Genomic DNA, 25,085 nt, shown 5'->3' with positions numbered 1-25,085 from the left:
TGAGCGTCCAGGTCTCGTATCGCAGGCCCTGTGTTCCTAGCAGACTATCACAATCCTGAGACTTATTTGAAGCAGTGGAGTAAAACCCATGCTGCTCACTGAAGTATTTGATTGCTGTTTTCCTGAGCAGATGCTTGTTTATTTTTGTTAGCCATTATAACGCCTGGCAGTAGGAAAATGTTAAGGAGCTATCAAAGCTATGGAGGAAAAAGCCAACTCCCAAGTTATGAAGGGGTGATGGCAGAATTTACGGGCTGGCTGGGGTTGCAAAGAAGTGGACAATTATATCTTACTTGCAACACGCAGGGAACATTTTCCTTCAGACCAGGCCCTGTACAAGTGTACCTCAAAGTTTTTTTGCACAGGGTCCTACAAGAAAGCGAGCTGGTCTGGGAAGAAACACAGGGCAAAATTTTCATGCAAAACCTTCAGCATGATATTTAGTGCATTTTCACACTCTGCCCTTCAGAAACCCTGTTTTTACAAAAGTTTGGGAGAATTAAGATCACTGGCAGATGTACCAGAACCTACGGATTCTGTGGGATTGCAAGTCAAATTCATACAATTCCTTCCAAGATATCCCATCAGTTGTCTCATTTAGCTTGTCAGCGCCATTTTTAAAACACACTAAATCCAACAGCACATGGGGAAGAAAAAAAAAAAAAAGCATGTCAGCCTCGCTCCAGCCCCTGCTTCCACCAGCATCTGCCCAAAAAGTCAGGGAGACGAGGGTGTCCCCACTACGCACAGCACACAAAATCTCACTGGCAGAGCTAAATGAAACTTAGCAGGGCCAAACATCTCACCAAAACTCTTGCGCAAATCCCTTTAGCAAGATATTTTTAACCCACTTTTTCTCCAAACTCTACTTTTCCCAGCCACAGGGCAATGGTGGCAATGAATTTTGTGTTTTATTTACCACGACGCTGCGAGATCAAGTCAGGCTAGCTCAGGCCATGGCTTCGCGAGAGAGCATCCTCAATGTACGCAGCGGCAGCTTGAGGTATTTCACCCTCTTACATCTCACCGCTTGCTTGTTTGTTTGCTGCCCAAAGGAACAATGTTTAGGCCCAGTAAAGGCAAAGCCAAGGAGGGGGAGGAAGACGGGTCCATTCATGAGGTCTTTGTCATTTACAATAAATTTAGAGCAAGGGTTAATACAGCTAATCCATTTGTAACATTTCACCACCCACTCCCTTTTCCTGTAAATTCCTGCAGGACTTTGGCGGCAGAAAGCATTCATGTGCTAGAAGTAATGGAATTACAAAAGAAAGAAAGGAAGGGAGTGTAAGCAGTGGGAATAGGAAGAAATAGCTAAACAGATACCTTTTAATTTATATACACACCCTTCTGACAGAAACCAGAGGTAGTTAGCAGCTAACTAACTAACTATTAGATCGTTAATCAGCTTATCTTCTGAGAACAGGTTTTGGGTATAGGATACACATAACAATCAACTGCTTTAAGTTCACATGTCCCAATGATTTCCCAACAATTTCCCAAGTCGCAGCTTTTGCTTTTAAGGCAAGCATCAGCAATGCTTTTTCTCCTTTGATATTACATGTATTTGTGTGTGTATACAAAACTGTAAATAACCAGGCAGATTCAACATTCATCGTTAGGACGCTCAGTTCCCAGCAGAAGCCTTCATCCCACCGAGATGCCCACTGCTGGGCAGCTGTGTTTTCCATAGGATCTCTCTGACTCAGCGGCCAGCAGGCAATGCATAGCACACTGAACAATGAAGCACAGGCAATTACTGAAAATAAGCGTTCTCCATTACAAGTAATTCCAGGATACATTTATCTTAATTTCCAAATTAAAAAAACAAAACAAAACAAAAACCAAAAACCAAAAAACAAAAGGGGGGGAAGAGATGCATGGATTGTTGAACTTCATTTTTTTTATTCAAATAAATGGACTTTGAAGGAGGAAAAAAGACTCTAAACCTTTGCACAGAAAACTGTTTTTATCCATAGCTATAAACAGGCATATAGCTAGTCTATAATAAAGCAAACCGCACAAATCAGTTTAGGCATAGATTCTTCAAAATGGCTGTACTACCCACAGTTAAGCTCCGAGCTTAACTCGGAACTTAACCAAGCAATGCTGAAGAAAACAAACATTTTCCTATCAGCCTGCTTTCTCAACAAAATTGGTTCGGCCAAGACTTACGACAGGAGGGGGATGCTTCGGTGGAATGAAAGAGGGTCGTGCTGCACGCTCTTACAAACGTCCAACTCTCCTCAGGGGACTGGGCCACATCTTGCCCGGAGGTGACGGTGGCCGTGGTTTAGCTGGAGCGACTCAAGCTGTGGAAGCTTTTCTGCACATGACTGGAATTTGAAACACCAGTTTGGGCATTGCCGCGATCTTATTTTAAGGTGTCCAAGATGGACAAGCAGGTGACTGAATCTGTCCTTTTTGAAACAAAACCTTTTTATTTAAAAAAAACTAGTAACTATAGTTGAAATGATGACAATCTAATTGAATCAATTTAAATCATTATTGACTATTACTCCTAGAGCAATACTAATTATGGGAAAAGTCATAAGCAGGCCACGTTTGCTGCTGAAGTTTTTAGCAAAGTCAAACCACTGAAATAGATGAAGTCACTGAACAGAAAAAACCACCAGAAACCAAAGCTGTCTTGGACTGCTAACCTTGCCATAGCCAGCAGGCAGCTTTCCCATGAATGCAAAGAAATATTTACATAGTTTCAGTTTATTCACATAATCGCGTTCCATATGCACTGTTAATTCACATTTAAACTAATTGGCATATAAAAAACGTTCCTACTTTATGTGGGAAAAGTAGCGTAAAGTGTTAAGATCTGCTAGTGCTAAACTCCTGCAGGATTAGAAACTACCAGGAATAATCAGGAATACTTTGTTTCATTAGCAGGTTTAATCAACACATATTTTAGTCAATTTATTTCTCCAGCATGTTAAAGATATTGCCAACTAATTAAAAGGATTCTAAATAACTGCTTTTCTGCAAGTAATTTGAATTCCAATTTCCATCTGAATAAAACTTGCCGCAAATCATGAACAAATGAACAACCGTCTAATAGGAACAGATAGACAACTTTTACTATTTCTTAATATACGAAACATAAAATTTTAAGAGCCCCAATCAAAATGTCAGGCTGGCGATGGCTTTAAAACACACTCACATGTATTTAGAAAAAGGAAAAAAAGTGGCAGCCACCCTTTCTGATCTTACGAGTTGCCTACTGAAGCCTCCACGTGGTTCACCTTCACGGAACGTGTGCTACGTACCCGTGAGAGCTGTGGGAAAGGTGGAGATCCCAGAGAGCTTCTCTGGCAGGAGATGCCGGGAGCTGCTCAGGACACAGTGGCAGGGAGGGGACGGGCTGGTCACACAGGCGTAGGGACTGTCCTGCTTACGCCCACGAGCGGGCTGCAGGCCACCGTGTTACTCACCGGCCCCGTGGACAGCCAGATGCTGTAGTCTGGGTGCAGGAGGTGCAGCTAAAGAGCTCATGAGCAACAGGCTGGCCACCCTTGATACGATGCATCTCCAAGGGGCATGAAGAATGGCCAAATGTAGTTTAAAAGCTGTATGTAACGGTGTGAAAAAATGTCAGTTTCGTTACCAACAGAGAGGGGAAGACATCTTTTAGGGAGGGATAGCAGAGAAATGTGACCTAGAGTACAAATACAAAACAAGGCAGAAATTGATTAACTGAATGAAGCTTTCCCACTTGCTGATCTAACCCATAATTAAATTGGCAATTCAAATCAATGTAGCCTGGTGTTGTCTTATCCTCTTAAGTTTCATATATTTTATTTACACATAATTAGTAAACTTCCTATGACATGTCCTGGGTTTTAGAATGCATGAGCAGCCAGTGAATGATAAGCAATGAAAATGCTGCACTGCTGCTTTTCCATTTAAGCACAAATAATGTCAACAGAACTCGGGAATAAGCTGCAGTAATGGGGAAATGGCATCAGAGAAACGTCTCCCTGCTTATTCAAATCTTAAGCTGGGGAAAAGTCAGGAGCAGTATTAGCATTAATTAGACTGCCAACTGCCACGCAGATCTCTGGCACCAAAGTGTAAAATCCCAAATTGATACAAGCTTGTTAGAACAGAGCACTTTTACCATCGAAGGAAGAACAGGGAAAAAGAAAAAAAAAAAAAAAAAAGAGGAAAAAAAGGAGAGCAATTGTGGCTTTACATCAAGTGTATTTCATAATTGTCTGTTAAAATATGTACCCACATCATAAAACACTTTTAAAAAAAACAAGTATTTTTAAATGTATATACAATAATGCAAAAATATGCCTAAATATGTATCTAATGCAAAAAAATAAACCATTTAATGAAATCTCCCTTCAAATGTCCCCTTGTTCTTCAACACCTTAAAAAAAAAAAAAGGAAAGAGCTCAGTAAACAAACAGGAGTTAAAACAGAAACTGACAGACAAAAGCGGTGCAAAGCAGACACTTAAGAATGGAGAGGCATCCAATTCAGCTTCCCATTCCCCCAGATGACACCACAACTACAGCGCCACTTGTCCTATGCCAGTTTAATTTTGGTTTTAAAAAGTCAACCTGGTGTTCAAGCTATAAGAGGCTGCCCATGGCACTCATTTCCCATCCGAGCAAAAAAAGTTAATGATCATCCAACTAAGCACCCTTTAAACCCCCTGAAACAGGGGTGAATTTCACCCTAGGCAAATATTTCATGTTCTGCATAATCCTGCCAAGCACAGAGATCCCGTCCAACACACAATATGAACTAAAGTCTACCTGCACAACTGTAGCGGGAGAGAGACTTCTGCTGTTTCACAATTGTTTAGTCATCTCTTCTTTCTGCATTCTCTAAGAAACTGCAAACAGGGCTTTGGTCTTACAATTTCAGTAAGTCCAATATCTTGTATTTGTGATGTTGCAATTACGCTAGTAATTGAGCTCCTAAATACTTCTGAAGACCAGGTCTGAATGTCTGAATTAAATGAGACACTTCAGTTGCACAAGAAAATGCTGATCTGGTTCTTATTTGGACGTGTTCAGGTGACTGATGTACATCCTGTATCTTGGTAGAGTAACTACCCTCAGAGCACACTTGGCTGGATGTGAAATACAGCTCTCGTTTGCAAAAGCAACCTGAAGAAGTTTCAGTATTGCTCCCTACAGGAGAGCTGGCAGGAACTGAAGCTCTGTTTAAAAAACCTGCTTATAAGGCACTGGTGCAGCAAGGTTTCTGATGAACATGGTTTTATGATTTCTCTTTTCCAACTGTTTAAAAGTAAGTCCATTAAATCAACCATAAATAGCAATAAAAAGACATTAGAAAAGTCCCAAACCAAAGAAATCAACTTAGCATTGAAACTTAATTTATGACAGTCCCACTTCAGTGCACACACTAGCTCCTGCATGTGTTTTTAAACTCATTATTGGCCCATGCTCACCCTATATACAAAAGTCCCCCCCCCGCAAAGTCATGATGGGCTGAATATCTTCCACAAACAAGAAATTTTTAGATGACATCATAAAGTTACACATTAAACTTACAGATGATAGACAGGAACATAGGAACATATATCGGCTTACCCACTGTACATATCTATTTAAAGCTTTAAAAGAATAAGAATATACACAAAATATACACTTAATTCACAAAGTAAAACAGCCCTCAACATCTGCTATTTTATAGGGCTACGCATTTCTTCTATTAAAATTCCACACATGGAACTATCTCTGTGCCAGCTCCTCTTTGTAAGCAATAGGATGACTTCAAGGTAAATTAGTTCTTCATGTATATGTAACAGAAACAGCAAAAGCTCAGCCTCTAGTCATCACTGTCGCTCCCAGACTCACTCAACTGCAAGTCATTTCCTATAGAAAACAAAAAACAACAAAACACAACAAGTGGGTAGGCGTTAATTCCCATTTCATGGCAATCAAACCAAAGAACAGTCACATTTACACTGGAAGATTTAAGTAAGAACAACACAAGAAATGAATGCAAACATCATCTGTCATTTAATGGAACTGCTCCCCATGCCCAAGAATGTTAAGAGCTGCATGGGGCTAATACACGGTCGGATCCAGGCCAAACCGAGCGTCCTTGGCTCCACAGCCACCAAAGCTGCTCCCTGGTGGGAGAACAGCACTCCCCGTGCTAGCAGCTGTGGAAGGCATTCCACAGCCTCCACCCAGCCAAGCTCCCGTACATGGCTCTGCGGCAAGGCACTGGGGAATTCCCTGGCTTTCTCGGCCCTTTTAAAATAGTTTTTTTTGTTTTGTTTTAAGTCCATTTGGGTAGCCAAGGCAAGGCCTCCACATGTCACTAAACCAAAAGGAATGTTAAAGCCATCGCAGCTCAAGGCTATCGGCTGAACTACACTGTGATGGTGAAAGCCCCCCTCCAAAGTGCAAAGAGATCACACAAAAGGAGGCCAGGATATGGATCAAACCTACAGTCTCAGACCCTGTTTTGCAGAGGACTTGTGATTTGGTGAAGCGGAGGGGATAAAAGGGGGCAAGAATCATGCTTGTGTTCTGGTAACTGAACCTAGCTCTTCCAGCATTCTCCCACGGCCCTGCCCCAAACAGCTGCAGAGCAGCTATGCAACAACTATGCCCTGGATTTCTTCATCTCCTCTCCCCTTTTATGAAACGAGAACTTGGGTTAGGCGTGATTCTCCCCGTGTAGATGGTCACCGGTGGCTTGAATGCTCAAGGACATATTAATCCTTGGCAAAAGGATTTTAAATCCAAAGGCAAAAATCATTGCCTGAAAAAAGGAGCTACCCTACCAGTTCCCAAATTCTCCTGGAGTCACAGGCTTCTTGACATTCAATGACCTATGCAGTATTGTTGTCGTGGCCCAGGAGGAGCAGGGAAGAGGCAGCTCACAACCAGAAACAGGGAAACAGAAAGAGCCCTACTGACTTTGTTGAACTTTGGATTTCACTTAGACATTCATTACTGACAGGAAGACTGACAGGCCTCTCCAGTTTTCCAGCAGGCCTTTGCAGTATTGTCTATATAATACACTTGTCTTCTCAAAGCTGGAAACCCTACATTTATCAGTATTTAAACTCCATCAGTTCCCTATGTGTGGGTGCCAAGAGAGGTATGCAAACATGCCTCAGGAGGAATTAAGAGCAATTTATAACTAAGTTCTAGTTTCTTGTAAACGCAGTATTTTAACACCACTGAGTTAGAATATACCTGATCTAGCCATAAGGAAAGAGCAACACAAATGTACACCACCTCCCCAGAGAGAGTCTCATGGGACAAAACTATGCTTTAAAAACGTTTTTTACACTTTTTAAAGGGTGGAGTGAGTTTGTACTGATTCAATGCTTGCAAACACCATAGCTGTAATATTTTAACCAAACACATGGCACTTTAAATTTCCCTTCAAAATGTGATATTTGTGAAAATGCAGCTGAGACCAACACTGTATAGAGTAAATACTCTGACAAAGCAATACAGCTAATAATGAAGACCACAGAGACTGTGCATTTATGACCACAGGACAGCCTTGTGCCATCCACAGTTCTTTACAGACCTTTAACTGACACACGTGACAACCCCACTATTTATGTCTAATCTATGTTTTCACATTAAAATAATTCTCATCCTCCGGTCCACCAGATCCTCCCACACTGATGCTTTCCTACCCACCCATTCCACCTGGAGGCCTGAATCAAGGCTCAGCACGGTCAATGGGGGCCATTGCACTGATGCCCACAGGCTCTAGACCAAACTGAAGCAACCTCCACACCTTCAGACAGGTCTCAGCCCTCTGTTGAAAAAAACTGCCCACGTATTTCAGCCAGTGCGACTCCCTGGGATTACTGTTTGGCAAACTGCACTTCACGGAGTTAGCCTAACATGCTAAGAAAACTAGTGGTCTCAAGCGGCTTCCCACAGTGATAAGACACAAGCCTTTACTTACGGAGCGTGTTCATGAGCTGATTGCTTCCTTGTGGCCTGCTGGTGCCGTTAGCAACAGCATTCCTGTTGTTATACTGCTGGTGCGGTGGCTGGGAAGGGGAAACATGTGCTGCCTCTTCCCCCTCACTGCTGGAGCTTTCATCTTCACTCCCAGATGAGCTTTCTGAATCCGATGAGCTGCTTCCACTGCTGCTGCTCATCTGCTCAATAATTTCAACCTCTGCTCTCAGCTCTGAAATAAAAGGACATTCCTCTGGTTGAAACCATAAACAGGGCCCCATGGAATTTTGGAGAAGAATGTGAAAATGCAATAGTTTTGTCAAGTATAATTTATCACATCAAAATATCTCACATGAAAGAGAGAGACAGGAAGGAAAAACAAAAACTTTTTTATTTAGTTGTTGTAGCTAAATTTAAAGAAGCAACAGCACAGGTTAGTATCATAAAACCCTCACTTCCACTCTTATTATTTATATACTTCACCCTCCTGAAAGCACTTCCTGCTTCGTTATTTTCAACGGGTTATATGCTCTACATACAAAGTAAGTACATTTCCTAATTGAGTTTTACAGGCCAACAGCCAGCCAATTTTTAAACAGCATCTTAACGTGGAGGAAACTAAATTGTTAGATGTCAATAATGTTTAGGCTTTTGGAAAACACAAAAACAGGGGGCAGGGCGGGGATAGGCATATGATCACAACAGAAAGTGCTCTGATTTCAGATAACGTATGAAACTGCTCCAGCACAAAGTCACACAACTCATTTTAAACAAACTTCAGAAGCAGATGGATGACATCACATAACTTTGCAGTGGGGCAGATGAGAATATTCACATGTTGGGGAGTGGTAGTAATACCTTAATCTGCCATAGAGCTTACAAGTAGCCAGGAAAATACAGAGACTGCTCTGAAACTGGGAAGTTATTCAAGTCAGACACACCCCGCTTCAGGGTTTCCAGTGCAAAGAAACACTGGAATACCATGACAGCACCACAACAGCTGCATCAGCAACAGCTAATGTTGGCTGAACGACTGGTTACTAAACAGCTATTAAGGTAAGTCGCCCCAAATCATACCATATTGTTAAATTTGTCATAATTATAAGTGGCCATTAAAGGACAGTTTTTGTTTCCGCCCACAAAGTCGAGTATCTAATGACTCGGTTCACCTAGGCAGGTTTCCATGAGAGAACAAAATTCACACATATGTTAAGCATAGGATGTGAAACCCTCAAAATTCAGGCTTTTGTTGTGCTAGCAGTTCTATACCCCCAGGGTTAGAACTCAGTGCTTGCCCTGGAGAAGTCACAGGCTGAAGAGACAAGAATGAAAGAAGGGAGAGATGAGGCGTTATCATCTCTACCTGACAAATGGAGAACTGATGCCAGGAATAGTTCACCTTAGGTCAGATGTGTGTCAGAGTGAGATGAACCCCAGCTGCTCAGCTGGGGACATCCTTCTTGTGTATGGCCTAGCCAGATTATGTAAAACGATTCTTTTCTTTATGTAAAAATGGCACAATTTTAATGCTTCTTATCTTCAGCCCCCGCAGGAGTAAGTCTGAGCAACTGGAACTCTTCCCTTTTTTAATAAGACCCATTTTCCTTGGGCTGCTTACCACTACAGAGCAACAGCTAAGTTTTCAGCCTCCGCAATATTTGCTGGAGAGAGTTCCTCTAGCTCAGCATGCATTGGTTTGAAAAATTAAGTTTTCTTTTGCCGGTTTTAAAACTGCTATTTTTCGACTTCAAAGTTCAGAGCTCAATTTCAAATGCTATAGTTATATTGAATCAGAGGCAAGGAAGGCATATTGAAAGGGTACAACCATATGACTAACTCCAGCTGGGTATTTAAGCATAGCGGTGGTGTTCCTCCAACTTACTTCCTAAATCTAGATCTCTGACTAGACCACCTCTATTCTCTGTACTTTCTTAGTATGCCAGGTAAAACTTACTCTTTTGTCTTGAAGACATAGCAAAAGACACCACTGGAAGAGGGAGGAAGAATATATGATTAGGCCAATAGAAGATTATGACTTTTTACTGTAATGTCTTTCTCCTTTATTCCCTCCCAACACAGTCTTGCAGGCTTTAAAAATCCATTTCATGCCTGGAGTCTGATACACAGATAAACGAACACTTGTAAGTCACTGTTCTCAGCCTACCCATATTGAGGATTTCAAATTGTAAATGTTCCCTGTGTTCAAGGCTAAGAAATTCATAGGGGAAAGCTAAAGGAAAGGTAGACAGGAATAAGGGTTCTTTCCCTCTAAAATACCCAGATTTAATTTTTTTTTCCCCTAGCTTAATGATGTAAAATTTCTACATACTTCTAGTGATGGAGTTTAGTTTTAAGTTATAGTGATGATAATAATATATTGTTAGAATATCCTGGATTGTAGCAAGCACAATCACCTATAGACCACAGTCCATATTGCAAAAAGATTCAACGAACAAGTCTAATAAAGGACAAGTGTCCCAGAATTACACACGTACGCTTACAGAGGTAGAGAGTCTATGGCTGAAATGGAGGAGTGTTGGCACACGGGCCGAGAAGAACACAGCAGCCCAGAAAGCAGCATATAAAATAGCGTGAAGGAGGTGAAGCAGTCTAAGAGGCATTGGTGGTGAAAGGGAAAAGACACAACAAGAAATGCACTCCGGAGAACTAGGGGAAAAAAAAATCTAAACAAGACGTTTGAACTTGATACAGCAGGTGAGGAGATAACTGAAGGAAGGAAGTGATGCAGTCTGATGAATGGGAAAGGAAGATTAGCTTGGCTAATTTTAAACAGAATTAGAGATTAGTGTCAGATTGAAAAGTGAGGGTTTTCTGCTGGGGAAGCAGAAAACTTAAGAGCCCGCAAAAGAGGTTTGGTTATGAGGAGGGAAAGGGAAGGTGCTTTGGAAGAAGCGGTAAGGCCCACTATGCTGAATACAGGCAGGAGAGCAAAACAGCACCAATATCACAAGCTTCAAGGACTGGGAAGTTAAGGGTGTTATCAGTGGCAGTGGTCACTGGTGGAAACTTGGTCTGAGCCCATCTTCTAGTCAACTTTTGCCTCACAGGCTGTCAGCTTCCCCTCAGGTCTCTCTTGTCTCTTAATTCCTTGAGCTCAGAATTCTCAACATCTCGTCTGTGCAGATGAGAAAAAAGTAATTGTTTTCACTAATGTTATGGTGGCTGCTGCATTCCTAAAAGTCTGTCAGGCAGAACTCCAGCAGAACCACTAAGGAAGCCTATTCAAAACCCTCGTGTCACACTGTCAAAGATGGTGCCTAAGCCAATGATGATGCCAAAGCCCCTTGTAGAAAAAACACATCTGCTTTAAAATTGTCTGATTTTGCATTTTCCTATTTGCCTGTTATGCTTAGTGCAGTTATAGGTACTGAAGCCTTGGCTAAACACTCCCTTGCAGTGCCTCCAATTAAAATAGTTGTGTCTGTGTATGTCTACATATATGCTAAGCTGAACAATGCAAGAGTCAGACCTTTCCTAGATCTTTTTGTGCTGTAAGATCAAACACCTCATGTTGATGCGCCTTTAAGGTTTAAAAGATGACAAGAGTTAGGACGTGCAGCAGTTACTTTTAAAAAAGCTTTCCATATAGTATAGTTTTGAACACTTGCCTTAATTGAGTCTACATCATCTGAAAAGGCTGACATTGCTAGGGGAACAATGTGCTTTTGCACGTTTCATGTTACAACTGTAGGCTTTCTTTCAAGAAAACAAAACGGCTTACTGTTTTACACTGGCAGTCAATGCAGTTTTTAGAGTAAAAAAAATTCAAGGTCAGAAATCTTTATACAAACAGAACAGCCTTTCTCAGTACAGCTCTCTTCTGTATATATTCAGTATCAAATGCCCTAATTTCTTTCCATAATCATGTCTAAGGGTTCTTACTTCTTCTCTAAATTCCAATAGGCTATGCAGAATTTTTAACTAAAGCCCTAACGTTGGGCCGCAAGAACACCAATGACTTTTGGAAATAAAGTCATTCAGCTTTAGGGAGGATAAGGTTGTATGCCTATAGCAGAATGCTTACTGTTAATAATGATATGCAAGGTGGGGAGAAATCAACTTGATACTGGCACTTTGAGCACGCAGAGATGGCAGCTAGAAGAGGCAGTATTTTACATTGAAGTGCAAAAAATTTGATTGAGGTGCTCTTGAGAGACAAACACAGTGCTATGGAATAATCCTTACACACTACAGCTGCATTTTAGGTAAACAAGATCTGCTCAGATTTTTAAGCACTGAATTTACAGTCTCCAAACCAGAAATATGTTTCTGTGGGTTTTTTTTTTCCCCAAGTACGGCATGCTGTAATTATGTCAGTGTTATTGAAAACATTTATTTTGTGGTCAAATATGTCTGATAAACGCCAATTATTTCATGCACATAAATGGCCGTATTGTGGTATATGTGTGCAAATGTTCACCGCTTAATGAAATGTTATCAGATGTAGCCAAGTATTCAAAAGAACAAGCTCTTACCCCCTCTTTTGCTCCCTTCAGGCAGGAGGACAATATAAAAAGCTATCAGGGGAAAAGATTCCTCTGGTGCAGGACCCTAGACACAGCCTCCCAAAGGCCTCTCTGCATGAAGGAAAGGACTGGTTCAACTCCCACATGCCCTGACTCTGTCCTCAGGCACTGTTGTTTGGACAGCTGTGTAATGGGACAAGAGAACTGACCTACCTGAACGTTTGTTTCCCGGCTCATCTGTAAGGGGAGCTATGGGAATGCACAGCTGAGGGTACTGGGAGAAAGCAGAAACCTGCACTGAGGTTACCTTAAAACTACTGTTAAACATCGCAAGGGCTGTGTGTCTTACCACACCCTTAAGTAGGGCACACTGGGAGCAAGAGACTGTCATAGCACCAGAAATTCTTTCATCCAGCTCCTTTGGGGACTGTAAGTTCTGTGCTGTGTCCATTAAAGAAAAAACACAGAATTTCAGCTTTATGTTTATCTTTTTTTTGTACAAAGGAGGTACTTCACCCAAAAGGAAAGCTACTGCTTAAATGGAAAGAATGCAGTCTCTTCAGAACTTACAAGTCTTTGTTCATAAAAAGACACATTAAAGGAAGATAACAGGACTGAAGACTATCTCACAGCTTTTACAGTTAAGTTTTATTAATTATTCTCATTGTAGAATAGTGTCATTTTAGTTCTACCTTTCCCAAGTTGGTTCTTACGATATAAATGGTTTAGTAAAACTGACGCTGTAGATTATAACTTTTTTCCAGCATCAATTAAGAGCATATACTGTAAGCCAAAAAAAACCACCTGCCCAGGTATTTGCGCTCTTTTTGGGCCTTGAACAACTCTCCCTGTAAAACACCAACTTGAAGTCCTATTTTTAGGACAAGTCAGGTGTTCTTTTGCTTGATTTTGGAAACAAAACTCTACAGGTTATTTATTTGGAGGTACTTTCCAAGAAAAGATGATCAAGTGGCAAAAAAATTACTAGGACAGTTCTAAACAATGTGACTTATATTTTAGATCACTAGAAAACGGTCTTTGTAGAATACATGCCACACCAGACAAATGTAATTATTTTACTATAACATGACCTTTACAAATTGCTGTATGCATACAAAAGACTGCCCCAATGGTTATGTAACTTATTACACACTACAAGAAAATACATTTAAATTCACAACTGATTCAATTTTTAAATTGATGTATCACCTGTTATCTTTCTCCTTACCTATTACACAGAAAATAAAAATGGCAATGCAGCTAAGGGAACTGTAGCTAACGGACTCTCAGACGTTGATTCTGTCTGCTGACCAGCGTCCAGGTACTGAAAATACTACTGCTGCGAAAGAGTGAGACCAGTCAGCACCTATGCAAACACACAGATAGCTTCCCAGTAAAAATGTCACCTAGTGATTACCATGAACTGAAAAAATACCCTGCTAAGTAATTAACACAGTCTGGGCAATTACAATAGGCTAAGTCTACAGGCAAAAATAGCCATATGGGACAGAGGGAAAAAAAAAAAAAAAGAGACCCAGAAAAAAATACTAGACAGAAAGAACAATCTTAAAATAAAATAATTGCATCTGGTGCCAGACAAGAAACACAAGAGAACCAAATAAGAATTTAAATTTAAAGTCTTCCTCATTCTGACTTATCCACAGCAAAACCAGATATCACACCAATATGAAAAGAAGGACATGGGCAAAGGAAGCGTGCCCTGCCCACAGCGAAACACTAAGACAAAGTGTTGCTTGAGCAGGAGACTGAGTTGTGCCAGTCATGCCTTCAAAGTACTCTAAGAGAAGTACAGCAACTGTACGGCAGATGCGATGAAAGCTGCAGAGGAGTGTTTGCGGTATAAAGGGGAAGCTGCAGGGTTGTTCACTCTCTCATCCCTCCCCTGCTAGCACTACTTGGCATGGCACAAGCTCCAGGTCTTGTGATGGGAACACAGCCACCCAGCCCTTCCATCCCACTGGCAAATGGCTCCAACCTTACTCAGTGCCGGAGTAACTTTCGTCCAAGTTACTTGATTGCATAACTAGATCTTGGACCATTAGCTTTTGTTGTTGTTGTTATCGTTGCCTAAGACACCCATTCAACTCATCTAGCACTCAGCTACAGGTTTCTCAATTCACACTTACTTTATCTTCTTTTCAGAACAGAGAAATAGTTTGGAGAAGAGGAAATTATCCAGAAAGAGGAAGTTCTCTCATGCCAGAGGAGACTGCAGTATAAATATCTATGCTGGCAGAAGAGAATAAATAATTCACTAAGATGCCTTAAAACGAGATATAAAGATGACAAACCATCTGTCAAGTACCATCTTTTAATCCCTGAACATTCTAATGTTTTTATAACTTGGACAGTCATAGTTTTTATTATAAAGAAGGAAGACAAAACCAACCAAAACTCAGGAAACTACAAACCCTTCTTTACCTCTCTTAATGTCATCCAGCTGAGGCTCGGGAGAAGGATTATCTTTCAAGGGAGAAGTTTTAGGTCCAACTGCTGGTTTGGTTGGGGCTCTGAACTGTGAAGGAGGCTGAGATGCTCGGGCAGACTGTTGTTCTATTCGGGCTTGGATCTTACTGCTGCCCTCTGCTCTGAAAAAACAACCAGAGACATTCAGCGGTACCGTGCAACTATGTTCAGCTTTTTCAATATCCTTGCACTAATGCATGATCTGCGACTTCCTTTTGTACAGATCTCTGCTTTGTTTTATAAAGATAAACAGTGAATTACAGCTTTCTGTACACAACACTTTCTTTCAATAACAAATAAGCATATACAACTACACTGCAACACCCTTACAAAATGTATTTTCAAATCCAGATGTGGTCCACCGGTGCCAAATTCTCCACTTGAAGAATGATGAAGGCTTTAATTTAGCAATTAGTATTTGTATTTTTAAAAAAGAATACACAATCATAGTAATTTAAAGTGACTACATGATAAAACAAATCCACTCATAACAGAATCCTGCTTAAAACAATCACAGCAAAAGAAACAATTTTCTCACTTGCAATTAAATAATCTCAAACTGAACTCTCTTAGAGGTCAACCTGACTAGAGCAATCATTCTTACTGCTAAATACAGCACGCAAGCATTTAATTCCTGTTTTTCATTCATTTGCTATTATCCCTTAAAAATAGTTTAAGCTGTTCCCTTAGTGGGAAGTAGTCTCCCGAATAACGCTGTGCCTAGCTGTTCAATTCAAATCAGGTATTTCTTCCTTTTACTGAATCAATGATATGATTGAGATTGTAGGACAGTCATTACCCTTGGCAGAAAAAACCACCCAAACCAAAATACTATTCAGGTCCCTCTATGGTACACCATAATGAGGTTAAAGCGTGTGGTGTATTTATCGCATAACACCAAAGCCTTTGGGGGTATGGCTTTATGTAGAAGCGTATGTGGATATTAGAGCTCAGTTTTGGTTCTAGGAGGGTCCCAGCTCAGCAGTGTGACACTTTGTGCCTCTGAGCTAATCTCACTGAGAAACAAGTTAAACCAGCCCATGCAGAACTTCCTGGGACTTCACCTAAACCGCTTCTGGTATCTGAGCTAGTACATTTAGCTCAGGTATCACTATCAGAGATACTCAGGTATCTCTGTGCCTCATTGAATTGTAGATGCTACCTCAAAAATTAAGCACAGAACCACCTCTTCATTCATCACTGAAATGCAGCTATCAGATATCACCTTAATGCAGCTTACACAGTCATTTATAATAGCAGTGAGGATTTGGGAATACACTCACTGTATCAAGTGAAAGGTAAAAGCAAAAGACTGTTTCCAGTATTAATTTTGCTCTTGGAACTACAGAAGGTTTTATGTAGAATAAGTGCAATTACTCCCCGTGAATGTCATCAGGAGGTTAACACTAAAAACTCTGCTCCCACAGAGTGTCAACAGGTCGTCAAAGATCAACGTAGACATGGAAAAAAAAAAAAAAAAAAGACATTTCTGATCTAGAAAACTGAATGACTTTGCAAGCACTATTCCTCAAAAGAGGGATCCCCAATTTTTTACCACCCTGCCTCTACTTGAGCAAAGCTGAAATACTTTTCACCTCACCGGAGCCAAAACTCAGTGGATCCAAACACCTCACTGAACCCAAGCCCTCCTGCACTTCTTTGCTCCTTTCTGACTTAAGCTTCACCTGGACAAAGTCCAGCAGAACTTCAACTGGGAATTCAAATCTCATCTATGATGTGCTCATATCCACTGGACAAGATGAATTCCACGTGGATGAGTTTTCACATCACTGATTCAGAGGAGTGTTACAGTCCATTTCCCCTGAACTCAAGGTGTTCTTGGCAAACATCCAGCTGACTGCTGATGAGCTGCAACCCACATTTCTAGTAGTTTTAGCAGCTAGAAGTTCTACACCGCAATAAAGTGTTTTTTCTTTTTTTTTAATGTAAAACATGTAAAATTACTTAAAAGCTGCTTCTTCACGAGACATTTGAATAACTGCTTTCTCTTTACATCTCAACAACCTGAGGTCCAGTGATGCCGAAAGAACCTGATCCAGAAACTTCAGGTACTTGCAGAGCAGCAAGACTACTAAAAATGTTCCAACTGCACACTTTGTAGCATTTGTGCCGTTAAGTAAGAACATTGGGTCAGAGAGGATTTCTGACCTCAGCAATTCTTCTCATAACCATTATTTCCACAGTTTCCCCCGCAGCTGGAGGCTTTGGACTGGTGTTCTATTTTATATATCACTGATCCAATACAGGGATCAGTGTTTCTTGTTCCCTAAGAGTATATTATTAAAGCATCATGACTCCCACAGGAAGCTGTAAGGAACAAACCTAGAAAGTCCAACAATCCTTTTGACAGCCTAGTATTTCCACGGTCTTTTTCAGCTAACTAGAGACTCCTGAAACACATCCCATCCTTCAGCCAGCTTCCAAAGCTTCGAATCATCAGAGGTGTTTCACTGTAAACTGTAATTATGTCCTTTCAGCAGTGGAGAATTTACAAATTCTTTACTCTTCGATTCACACTCCTATTTGCATTTTTAGGCAAGATAATTGGCCATGTGAAGCCCGTAACGCTTAGTAATTAAACATCCCTACAAAATAAAAGAAAACCGAGTTCTGGTTCAAAAGACAGCCTGAAGAAGAAACTTTAGCAAGAATGAATCCTACCAACAGCCCTGTCCCAAGTTTTACCTTGTTTTCTTGACTTGAATGCTGCTACTAAGTTTTTCCAGCACATATTCCCCAGTGTCATGATTGATAATAAGCACACAGTCCTTCTGATATGGCCTTTTATTTCCTTTAAACACAGTCATTGGTGGAGTTGAACCCTGGTATCAAAGAAAGAGCACACATTCGTTTGGTTATATTCCCCTACCCAAAAGTTTATAAACACTAAGAGAAATAAATATATGTATTGTTGTGACCAAGAGGCTAAACAGTGAATGTTTAGTTCCTACAGAAAATGTTCATTCATGAAAAGGGAAAAATACAGTTATATGCAGTAGATCAGATGTTTCCTCATAGCAATATTATGCCTTTCATCATTTTAAATGTCTCTGCAGTGGCAAAACATCTTCTCCATTGTTGCCATTATTTACAGTTCTCATTCCCAAAATGGTAACACAACTGAATTTGCATAGCTGGCCCTGACAAGTGTCAGAAATCTTCCTGACATTTCTGCTCTGGAAATCTTGGGTTTGTATAAGAAATAAAGTTCTAATTACTCGTGTAGCAGAACTGTTGCCTAAAGAAATATGTGGTCAAGTGAAAAATAATTTAAACTGCTTTGTATTTAATATCTATTAAAAAAAGGCAGTATTTTCGTAGTGGATTACAAGCAACTGTCACAAACTATGTAAGAACAGCTGCCTTCTTCTTCAAAGTCAGATTAGCATGTAGATGCCACGCAATCATACCGAAATGTCTTCTCAAAAGCAAATGGGGTATTTTGACGCCTTCCAGAAAGTCCCCAAGTCCACACAATGCTGCATAGAGCCATAAAAGTCTAATGACTTAGACCGAGAAGCAATAAAGACAAACTCATGTGGTGGTGCACACTGGATAACTGACACTGCTGAGATTATGCTCAGCTGTACTGCATCCATGCACAGGCTGGCTCATACACCTTGTTTTGGGGTTACAGGAGGCAGAATCTATGGCTTATCTGCACATAGCAGCATGGACACACATCTGGCCATGTCAAAAAAGGACATGTTACTCAAAGGGGATATACAGAAGTATATTCTCAGCTATGAAAACTTCTCACATTTCTTTGCAACGTATAGCTTCTGTACAAAAGAAACTAAAAAACAAAAAACAAAAAACCTTATTCATGCGTACCTTTGCACATGCTGTAGGAAAGCAATCAAAATCAGGGAGAAAAGGAAAAAACACACTCTTCTACATTTCATTCTGAGTAGCAAAAATGAACAATCATATTTTAACCACTCAGAATGCAATTCTTATTCCCCATATGGCTAATAAATAGACTATATTTGAATTTAAAATGGCTTTGGAGGAGTAAGGGTGAAAAATCTGAATTCCCAAAGATACAGTAAGAGATACAGATACAATTCAGAAAAGGTGTCTCAAGAAAGTCTAGTCTTCAAAGGCACGTTACCTTTTTATCATTCCTACATTTAAGAGAGAAAAGCAACATTTAAGAGAGTAAAAAGCAAGCTGAAAGTCAAATCCTGCTCGCTGTTGACAACTAAGTCAGTAAATGTATAATGCACAAATGTAATGAAAATTGATCAAAGTTTGTTGGCTATTATTCTGCTACTTGGAAGCCTCCTAACTCAGCAAAGATTGTGATTTTGGCTAAAAAAAATAAGCAGAAATGGAACCCTGCTTAAGCAAATTAACAGTCCCACCCTTCTACTTAAAATTAAATGTTTAGGTTTTATGTTAGTGCCTAATTAACACTGGCTTACAGATTCTGCTGATTACAGGATAGAAGGAGGAGGTAGGTGAAACAGGTGACAATCAATTTAACCAATTTGTTTTCATGCATGAGGGTTTTTTAACAAACAGAAATTCTTCACTTCCCCAACCGAGACTGTTTATCAAATATTAAAGCCACTAAATCCACATGCAGAAATAGTACTTTAATTTACCCGAGCAGCAAGGGACACCAAAATACCTCCACTGAACAAATTATCAGAGATATCCTCAGGGACCAAGCAATTTCAAAAAACAACTTAGAACCTGGATCCTATGCAGTTGTTGGGCAACTGAGAACCAAAGTAGGATCCAAGAAATTCAGTAAATCTTGTCAGGATGAAACGATCTCAAAACTTGTCACTCTTTTCCAGTATGCTCAGTGTTTTCCAGCTCTCTGTCTGGAACACAGGCAGCACAGCCTTGGAACAACAGCACAGTGGCTGCATTCCGTCCAGTTAGCTGCCTGAGCCCCCAAAGCATACTATAAGCTTAAAGCTGTTCATACTCATGGGAAGACAATCAAATTAAACTCATTAGTACAGAGATTTGGAAAGGGACAAGTGACGTTGTTCAACCCAAAAGATGAATGAACAACGCTGTTCCCAGTCAATCCAAGATGAATGCCACTGCTATCAATCGTATTGTTACCTGCTTTCAAATAGCACTACCATGCTCGTCGTTTTTATAGACAAAAACCAGTGTGTGACCTCCTGCAGCACTAAAGGTGACCAAAGCCATATAAAAAACAGGAGTGGGGGAAGCAGCCTAAAGCCTCATTCAGTGAGAATTATCACAGTACCATCACCTACCAACACCAACACGCTAGAATAAACAACACCAAAAGGATCTGACACACGGCTTCCAAACTGACTGGTACTCCCCTGCAACCACCAAACCCATCAATGTCTGTGAATTCTCGTTTATTGGCTTGACACACAGCACTAGCTTCAGCTAATAAAAAAATCCAGTTCCAGCATGCAAGCACTTTCTTTTGTTTTGGTAAGGAAACCACTGAACCTTCAATTACAAAACAGCTGCACCTATAAACAGTTTGATCACTTGTTTTATTGCTGTTTGACCATCATCCTCACACAGTAGATCTTTATGGCATAACTTGAGGAGGAAGGGGATGGGAAACCGCTTCATTGCCACTCACCAGAACCACCCTCCTCGCTTCCACTGATAAAGCTAAAGGCAGGGAACCCTCTATGCTATCTGTACATGTTTTTGTTATGGGAAGAATATGCTTACAGGCCTACCCATGGCTTCTGAACATCAAACCTTGACTAAAGCCCAAATTACTCTGCCTTTCTTCATTAAGCCATAGCACTAAAAATGGATGGAAACCAGGTATAGAGCTTCAGCTAACAGTAAAAGTCATCTAGTTATTCAAGGAAGAGTAGGAAGGAAGGAACCAAAAGTAAAGAACAGAATGCAACCTTACAGATATAAGCCTTTACAAAGATTCAATTGTACAGTCCTTTCCTAAGGTAACGCACCACAAGTCTGGCAGCTCAAATATTGAACCCAGTTGTATTAACAATGATGAAAGTGAAAATTTACATTACATTTACATTAGACTGTAACTACTGCAAATTTGTTGGAGAGTAAACAAGGACACATATCACAAACTTACTGGAATATGTGGCAAAGTGATTGTTACGTCATCTCCTTTACCCACTTGGAGGTCCCCCTCACAAGATGTATCAATCGATGCTGGCTTAAAATCATCTAAAGAGGAAAACAATTGCGATTACATTTCTTAGATTCTTCAGAAGTGTCATCCTGCCCTGCAAAGAGTCACTGCACATTTACTGTGATTATAGGGAATGCTAAAGTACACGCTAGTGTTTACAGCAGGGGTGGAATAACACACCAGCACAATGTGTCTATGCTCAGCGCCCCAGTCATATGACAGCACCAGATTCTGAATTTCCTTTTTAAAATGGAAATAAGGTTCTAGACCTTGTGTTTGAAGACCAAAAGCAAACTTCTTCAATCCCCAGGCTTTGAGTGACACTTAATGTTGCAAGCAAGTGTAAAACTGTACCACGCATCTCAAAACAGTATCAGCTTCAAGACCCAGGGTTCTGCGTGGCTGCTGCCAGTTCCAAACCTGAGGACTCCCTCTGTGACAAAGACTAAGTTAGTGACACCAACTCATTTAGTCTTATTGATATTTCCGGCTATTTAACAGCCATTTTGCCTCCACAATACCTCCTCAAGGGTAGAAGAGACCTCAGATCTCACTTATGAGGAAAAAAGAGGTGCTGATCTTACTTCAGCAGGCTCCATGCTAGTCCAAAGCCACTGTGGATAGAAAGGATGACTAAGGTGAGACACTGTAATGGCTTTAAACTAACCCTAGTTTTAAGTATTTTTGCTGCATTGTACAGAATGCTTTGCCTCCCAAACAAGGCATGTCCGCTTAGTGTATTTATTTGAACTAAGAACATTCTTAAAAGTATTCTCCCCCTGATGAGCCATAAAAATCAGAAAAAAACTATCAGAACCTGTAATATTTTCACAGAGGATTTAGGCAAAGTGAAATGAGATCAGACAGATACAGGTTGTTTTGTTTGGTTTGTTTTTAAAATAAGCCTCCATTCAATTCTAGCATCTCTGGATAAGAAGAGGTGCAATCATATTCACGATCAAGGCTTTTAATTACGACATTAGTTAAGAAATTACTATCTCAGAACAAATTTAAAATATAATTCCACTATGAAAAGCACATTTAGTGAAAAAAACCCCAAACCCCAGCTTGTAATAAATTCTCATTAAGAAGACGTTAATGTCTAATTGAGTTTTACTTTGTCAGCACAACAAGCAGAATCAGACACACTTGACTTAATCCTCATGACTTAACTGCCAGACCAAATCATATCCTTCATTTTCATCTGAGCAGTCTATTTCTAGCTATTGTTTCCCACCTACTTTATGTGCAAGCTTGCTAAATAAAACAAACCAGCTGTACAAGAGCTAGTGTCTTTGCCAAAAAGGGATCAAGAGTTTCAACAGCACAGTCACTAAATTAAAAGGAGTATCACTATCACACTTCTTTCTTAGGTATCAGCAAAATATAGTTACTCTAAACAAACACTGAACAAATTGTTTTCATTTGGTTGGCTTACTAGGTGTACGTGCTTGGCTAATCTTGCTGTAGATGGAGTGCACATATGTCCCTCCAAATGTAACCACGGTCCTTTTTCCAAAAGTCAAATGTTTTTAAGATGTGTTTTCCAGGGATAATCCAGTTTTTCAGTACAGAATTTCATAAACATTACAGAAAGGAATGAAGTATTTTAAGAAGGCCAAAACAAATTTAGCCTACAAAATCCTCTTATTGTAGTTTGTGTGAAAAGGATTACGGGAACAATATAATGCTCGGATCCCAGATAAATCATTCTAGATCAACAGTTAGGAAAAAAATTTATAACCAGGAAATGAAGAGATCTCACTTGAAAGTCATGGATGGAAAATACAGGACACAGAAAGCTCTTTTGAAATAAAACTGCGTTCTTTCTTCCAGTTGTAGTCTGAAGAGCTTTGGCTTTGCAATCCCTTAAGAAATTGATTACTGAAGCACTTTGAATTCTAGAAACCCAGTGTATTTCTATCTGGATAGGACTTGGGTTTAATTTATACGCTATCAGACAACAACCTCATTCATTTGATAGTTGGGCTATTTTAAAATTTTGATTTATAAATGGAGATTTGCTAGCATGTTAGTGCTGGATAAAACTGCTCAGTGTTAATGTATAAGCAGTTAAATGTACCAAACATATGGTATGGTATTTTTTAGCATGGTGGAATTATGCATAACCAGAGGGATGAAACGCATAAAATTTCAGTGTTAATTCACTAGACAGAGTTTACTATTGAGCAAAATAGCTTTGCCTCAATCATTGCCCATCTGCTTGAGTAACAGCTCAATCTAGAAAGCTGTTCTTTCAAGTCACACTCGGGTGACTAATATCACCAAAATTACTTAGTTGTAGTGTATGAATATGGGCCATGAGACTGGACTAGGATTATGCACTATAAAACAAAAAATCCTACTGTTAATTGTATAAATTCCCCACCTTAATACAAAGCTACTGAAATATAAGCTTAGTATGACTTTCATTTACTGTTGGTGATTTACTGCTCATTTTAAATCCTGGACTCATTTAGGGGATGAAAAAGGAATTTCTTGCCCACAGAATTCAAATACAGAGATACAGTGAGCTCCTCTTCAAAACAATTTTCTAATATGAAATTAAATGTACCTAATGCTAGAATAGAGCAGTTGGAATAATATCTAGTGTCTTTAAAAAAACCCACATATTCTTCTGACTATTCAAAAACTTCGTAACTGCTCGAGACCCTACCTCAGGTTTTGTCTTACACTTATTAGGTAGTACTGTATGCGTTCGAGTCATTTCTGCCGGCTTTCCTGGGAAGTGACTTATTACAGCTGGCTGGAGGCGGCACAGCCAGGGCTGCTGGGTTACACGTTGCCTCATCACAAAAATAACCAGGTAAAAATCAAACTAAGGGCACTTGGGCTGCCGACCAGCTGCGCCCCTCTCCAGGCACTCCCGCCAGGCCGCGGCCTGCGGTGACCTGTCCTGCAACTGCCATAAAAATAAAATAAAATAAAATAAAATAAAATAAAATAAAATAAAATAAAATAAAATAAAATAAAATAAAATAAAATGGTAGGCCACCCCCTCACGGAGGGGATCGCTTTGTGCTCCTAAGCGATTCACGCAGGCTTCATGAAAAACTTCCTAAGTCGTTCGTCCTCCCCGGCCTGCCTCGCTCAAACCTCCTCCCTACCAGCCCTCTCGGCCGGCATCCACCTTCCCCTTCTCCCCTCAGGCTGCCCGCCGGGGGTGGTCATCTCTGTGGGGAAAACACTCGTGGGAGGGAAGGTGGGCGCTGGGGGGGGGGGGGGGGGGGCGGGACAGGGGGGAGACGGGCGCTGAGCGGGGGGCGAAGCCCTGGGGTGGCGGCACGAAGGAGGCGGTGAGGAGCAGGGGCGGCCAGGGCGACAGGAAAGCTTCGTCGTGGGGGGCCGGAGGCCGCCGCAGGCCGGCGGGGAGAGGACGGCCCTTAACGAGTAAGGCGCCCCGGCGGTACCCCGGGAAGAAACGGTGGTGAGGATGGCGGGGCGCCGGGCAGGTACTGCCCCCCGCCCCGGGGCCGCCCGGCGGGAAAGGGTCCGAGGACAGGGGGCTCGCCGGCAGGAGGGGTGGGTGCGGCAGAAGGAGAAGCGCCGCCGGGGAAGGCGGCAGGGGGACGGGACGCGGGGAGCGGGAGGAGACGGGGGAAAGAAGGGGCGGCCGCGGCGGGGCCCGCCGGGAGGGAGAGGGGGTGGCGCTCACAGCGGATGGTGTGGAAGGAGGCCTTGGGCCGCCGCTCGAAGCTCTCGCCCAGCTGCAGCGGGTGCTCCTCCTTGTCCAGCAGCGAGTTCGCCGAGCCGTTCATGGCCCCGGTCCCGTCCCGTCCTCTCCCCGCCCGGCCCGGCCGGTCCCTTCCTCTCCTCCGTGCGCTGCCGCCTGGCGCCCTTCCGGGGGCCGAGTGCAGCCGGGAAAGTGCTCCGGGGCCGGCGGCGGCGGCTACGACGAGGCGAAGCGGGGGCGCTGGGCCGAGCAAGGGCTGCTGTCCCCGCGGAGGGGGAGCGGGTCCCCGGAGGGGCGTCCCTCAGAGGAGAGGTGGGAGC

At 41.5% G+C, this 25,085-nt stretch overlaps 2 protein-coding genes across 7 annotated transcripts in view; one reads left to right on the top strand and one right to left on the bottom strand.

Annotated features, from left to right (window-relative positions):
- Nucleotides 1–1,883: 1,883 nt before the first annotated feature.
- Nucleotides 1,884–25,066, bottom strand: EAF1 (ELL associated factor 1). 2 transcript variants are annotated; one of them, XR_015707486.1, is made up of 7 exons: nucleotides 24,748–24,982; nucleotides 21,012–21,106; nucleotides 17,624–17,760; nucleotides 14,873–15,039; nucleotides 7,945–8,175; nucleotides 4,782–5,870; nucleotides 1,884–4,390 (listed from the first exon to the last, which is right to left on the bottom strand). XR_015707486.1 is itself a non-coding variant. In XM_087770220.1 (6 exons), the coding sequence occupies exons 1-6, from the start codon at nucleotides 24,848–24,850 to the stop codon at nucleotides 5,824–5,826; spliced, it is 780 nt and encodes a 259-aa protein (XP_087626346.1). In that variant the 5' UTR covers nucleotides 24,851–25,066; the 3' UTR covers nucleotides 1,884–5,823. The 2 variants fall into 2 exon arrangements, 1 of the variants encoding a protein (XP_087626346.1); XM_087770220.1 differs by having other exon boundaries at nucleotides 1,884–5,870; nucleotides 24,748–25,066.
- METTL6 (methyltransferase 6, tRNA N3-cytidine) overlaps nucleotides 24,229–25,085 on the top strand; it is a 40,098-nt gene continuing 39,241 nt past the window's right edge. For 3 of the 5 annotated variants that reach the window (XR_015707481.1, XR_015707482.1, XM_087770178.1), the window contains exon 1: nucleotides 24,939–25,077. The gene's annotated coding sequence lies outside the window, so the exon portion shown is untranslated. Of the gene's footprint in view, nucleotides 24,295–24,355; nucleotides 24,483–24,938; nucleotides 25,078–25,085 lie in introns of those variants that run through there. The other 2 variants (XM_087770196.1, XM_087770188.1) reach the window with 2 other exon arrangements.

Source organism: Nipponia nippon, unplaced genomic scaffold, assembly GCF_047370975.1.
Source record: "Nipponia nippon isolate SJK-2023a ecotype South Korea unplaced genomic scaffold, ASM4737097v1 scaffold_1, whole genome shotgun sequence".
Lineage (NCBI taxonomy): Eukaryota > Metazoa > Chordata > Aves > Pelecaniformes > Threskiornithidae > Nipponia > Nipponia nippon.
This window is presented reverse-complemented; position numbering and strand designations above follow the sequence as displayed.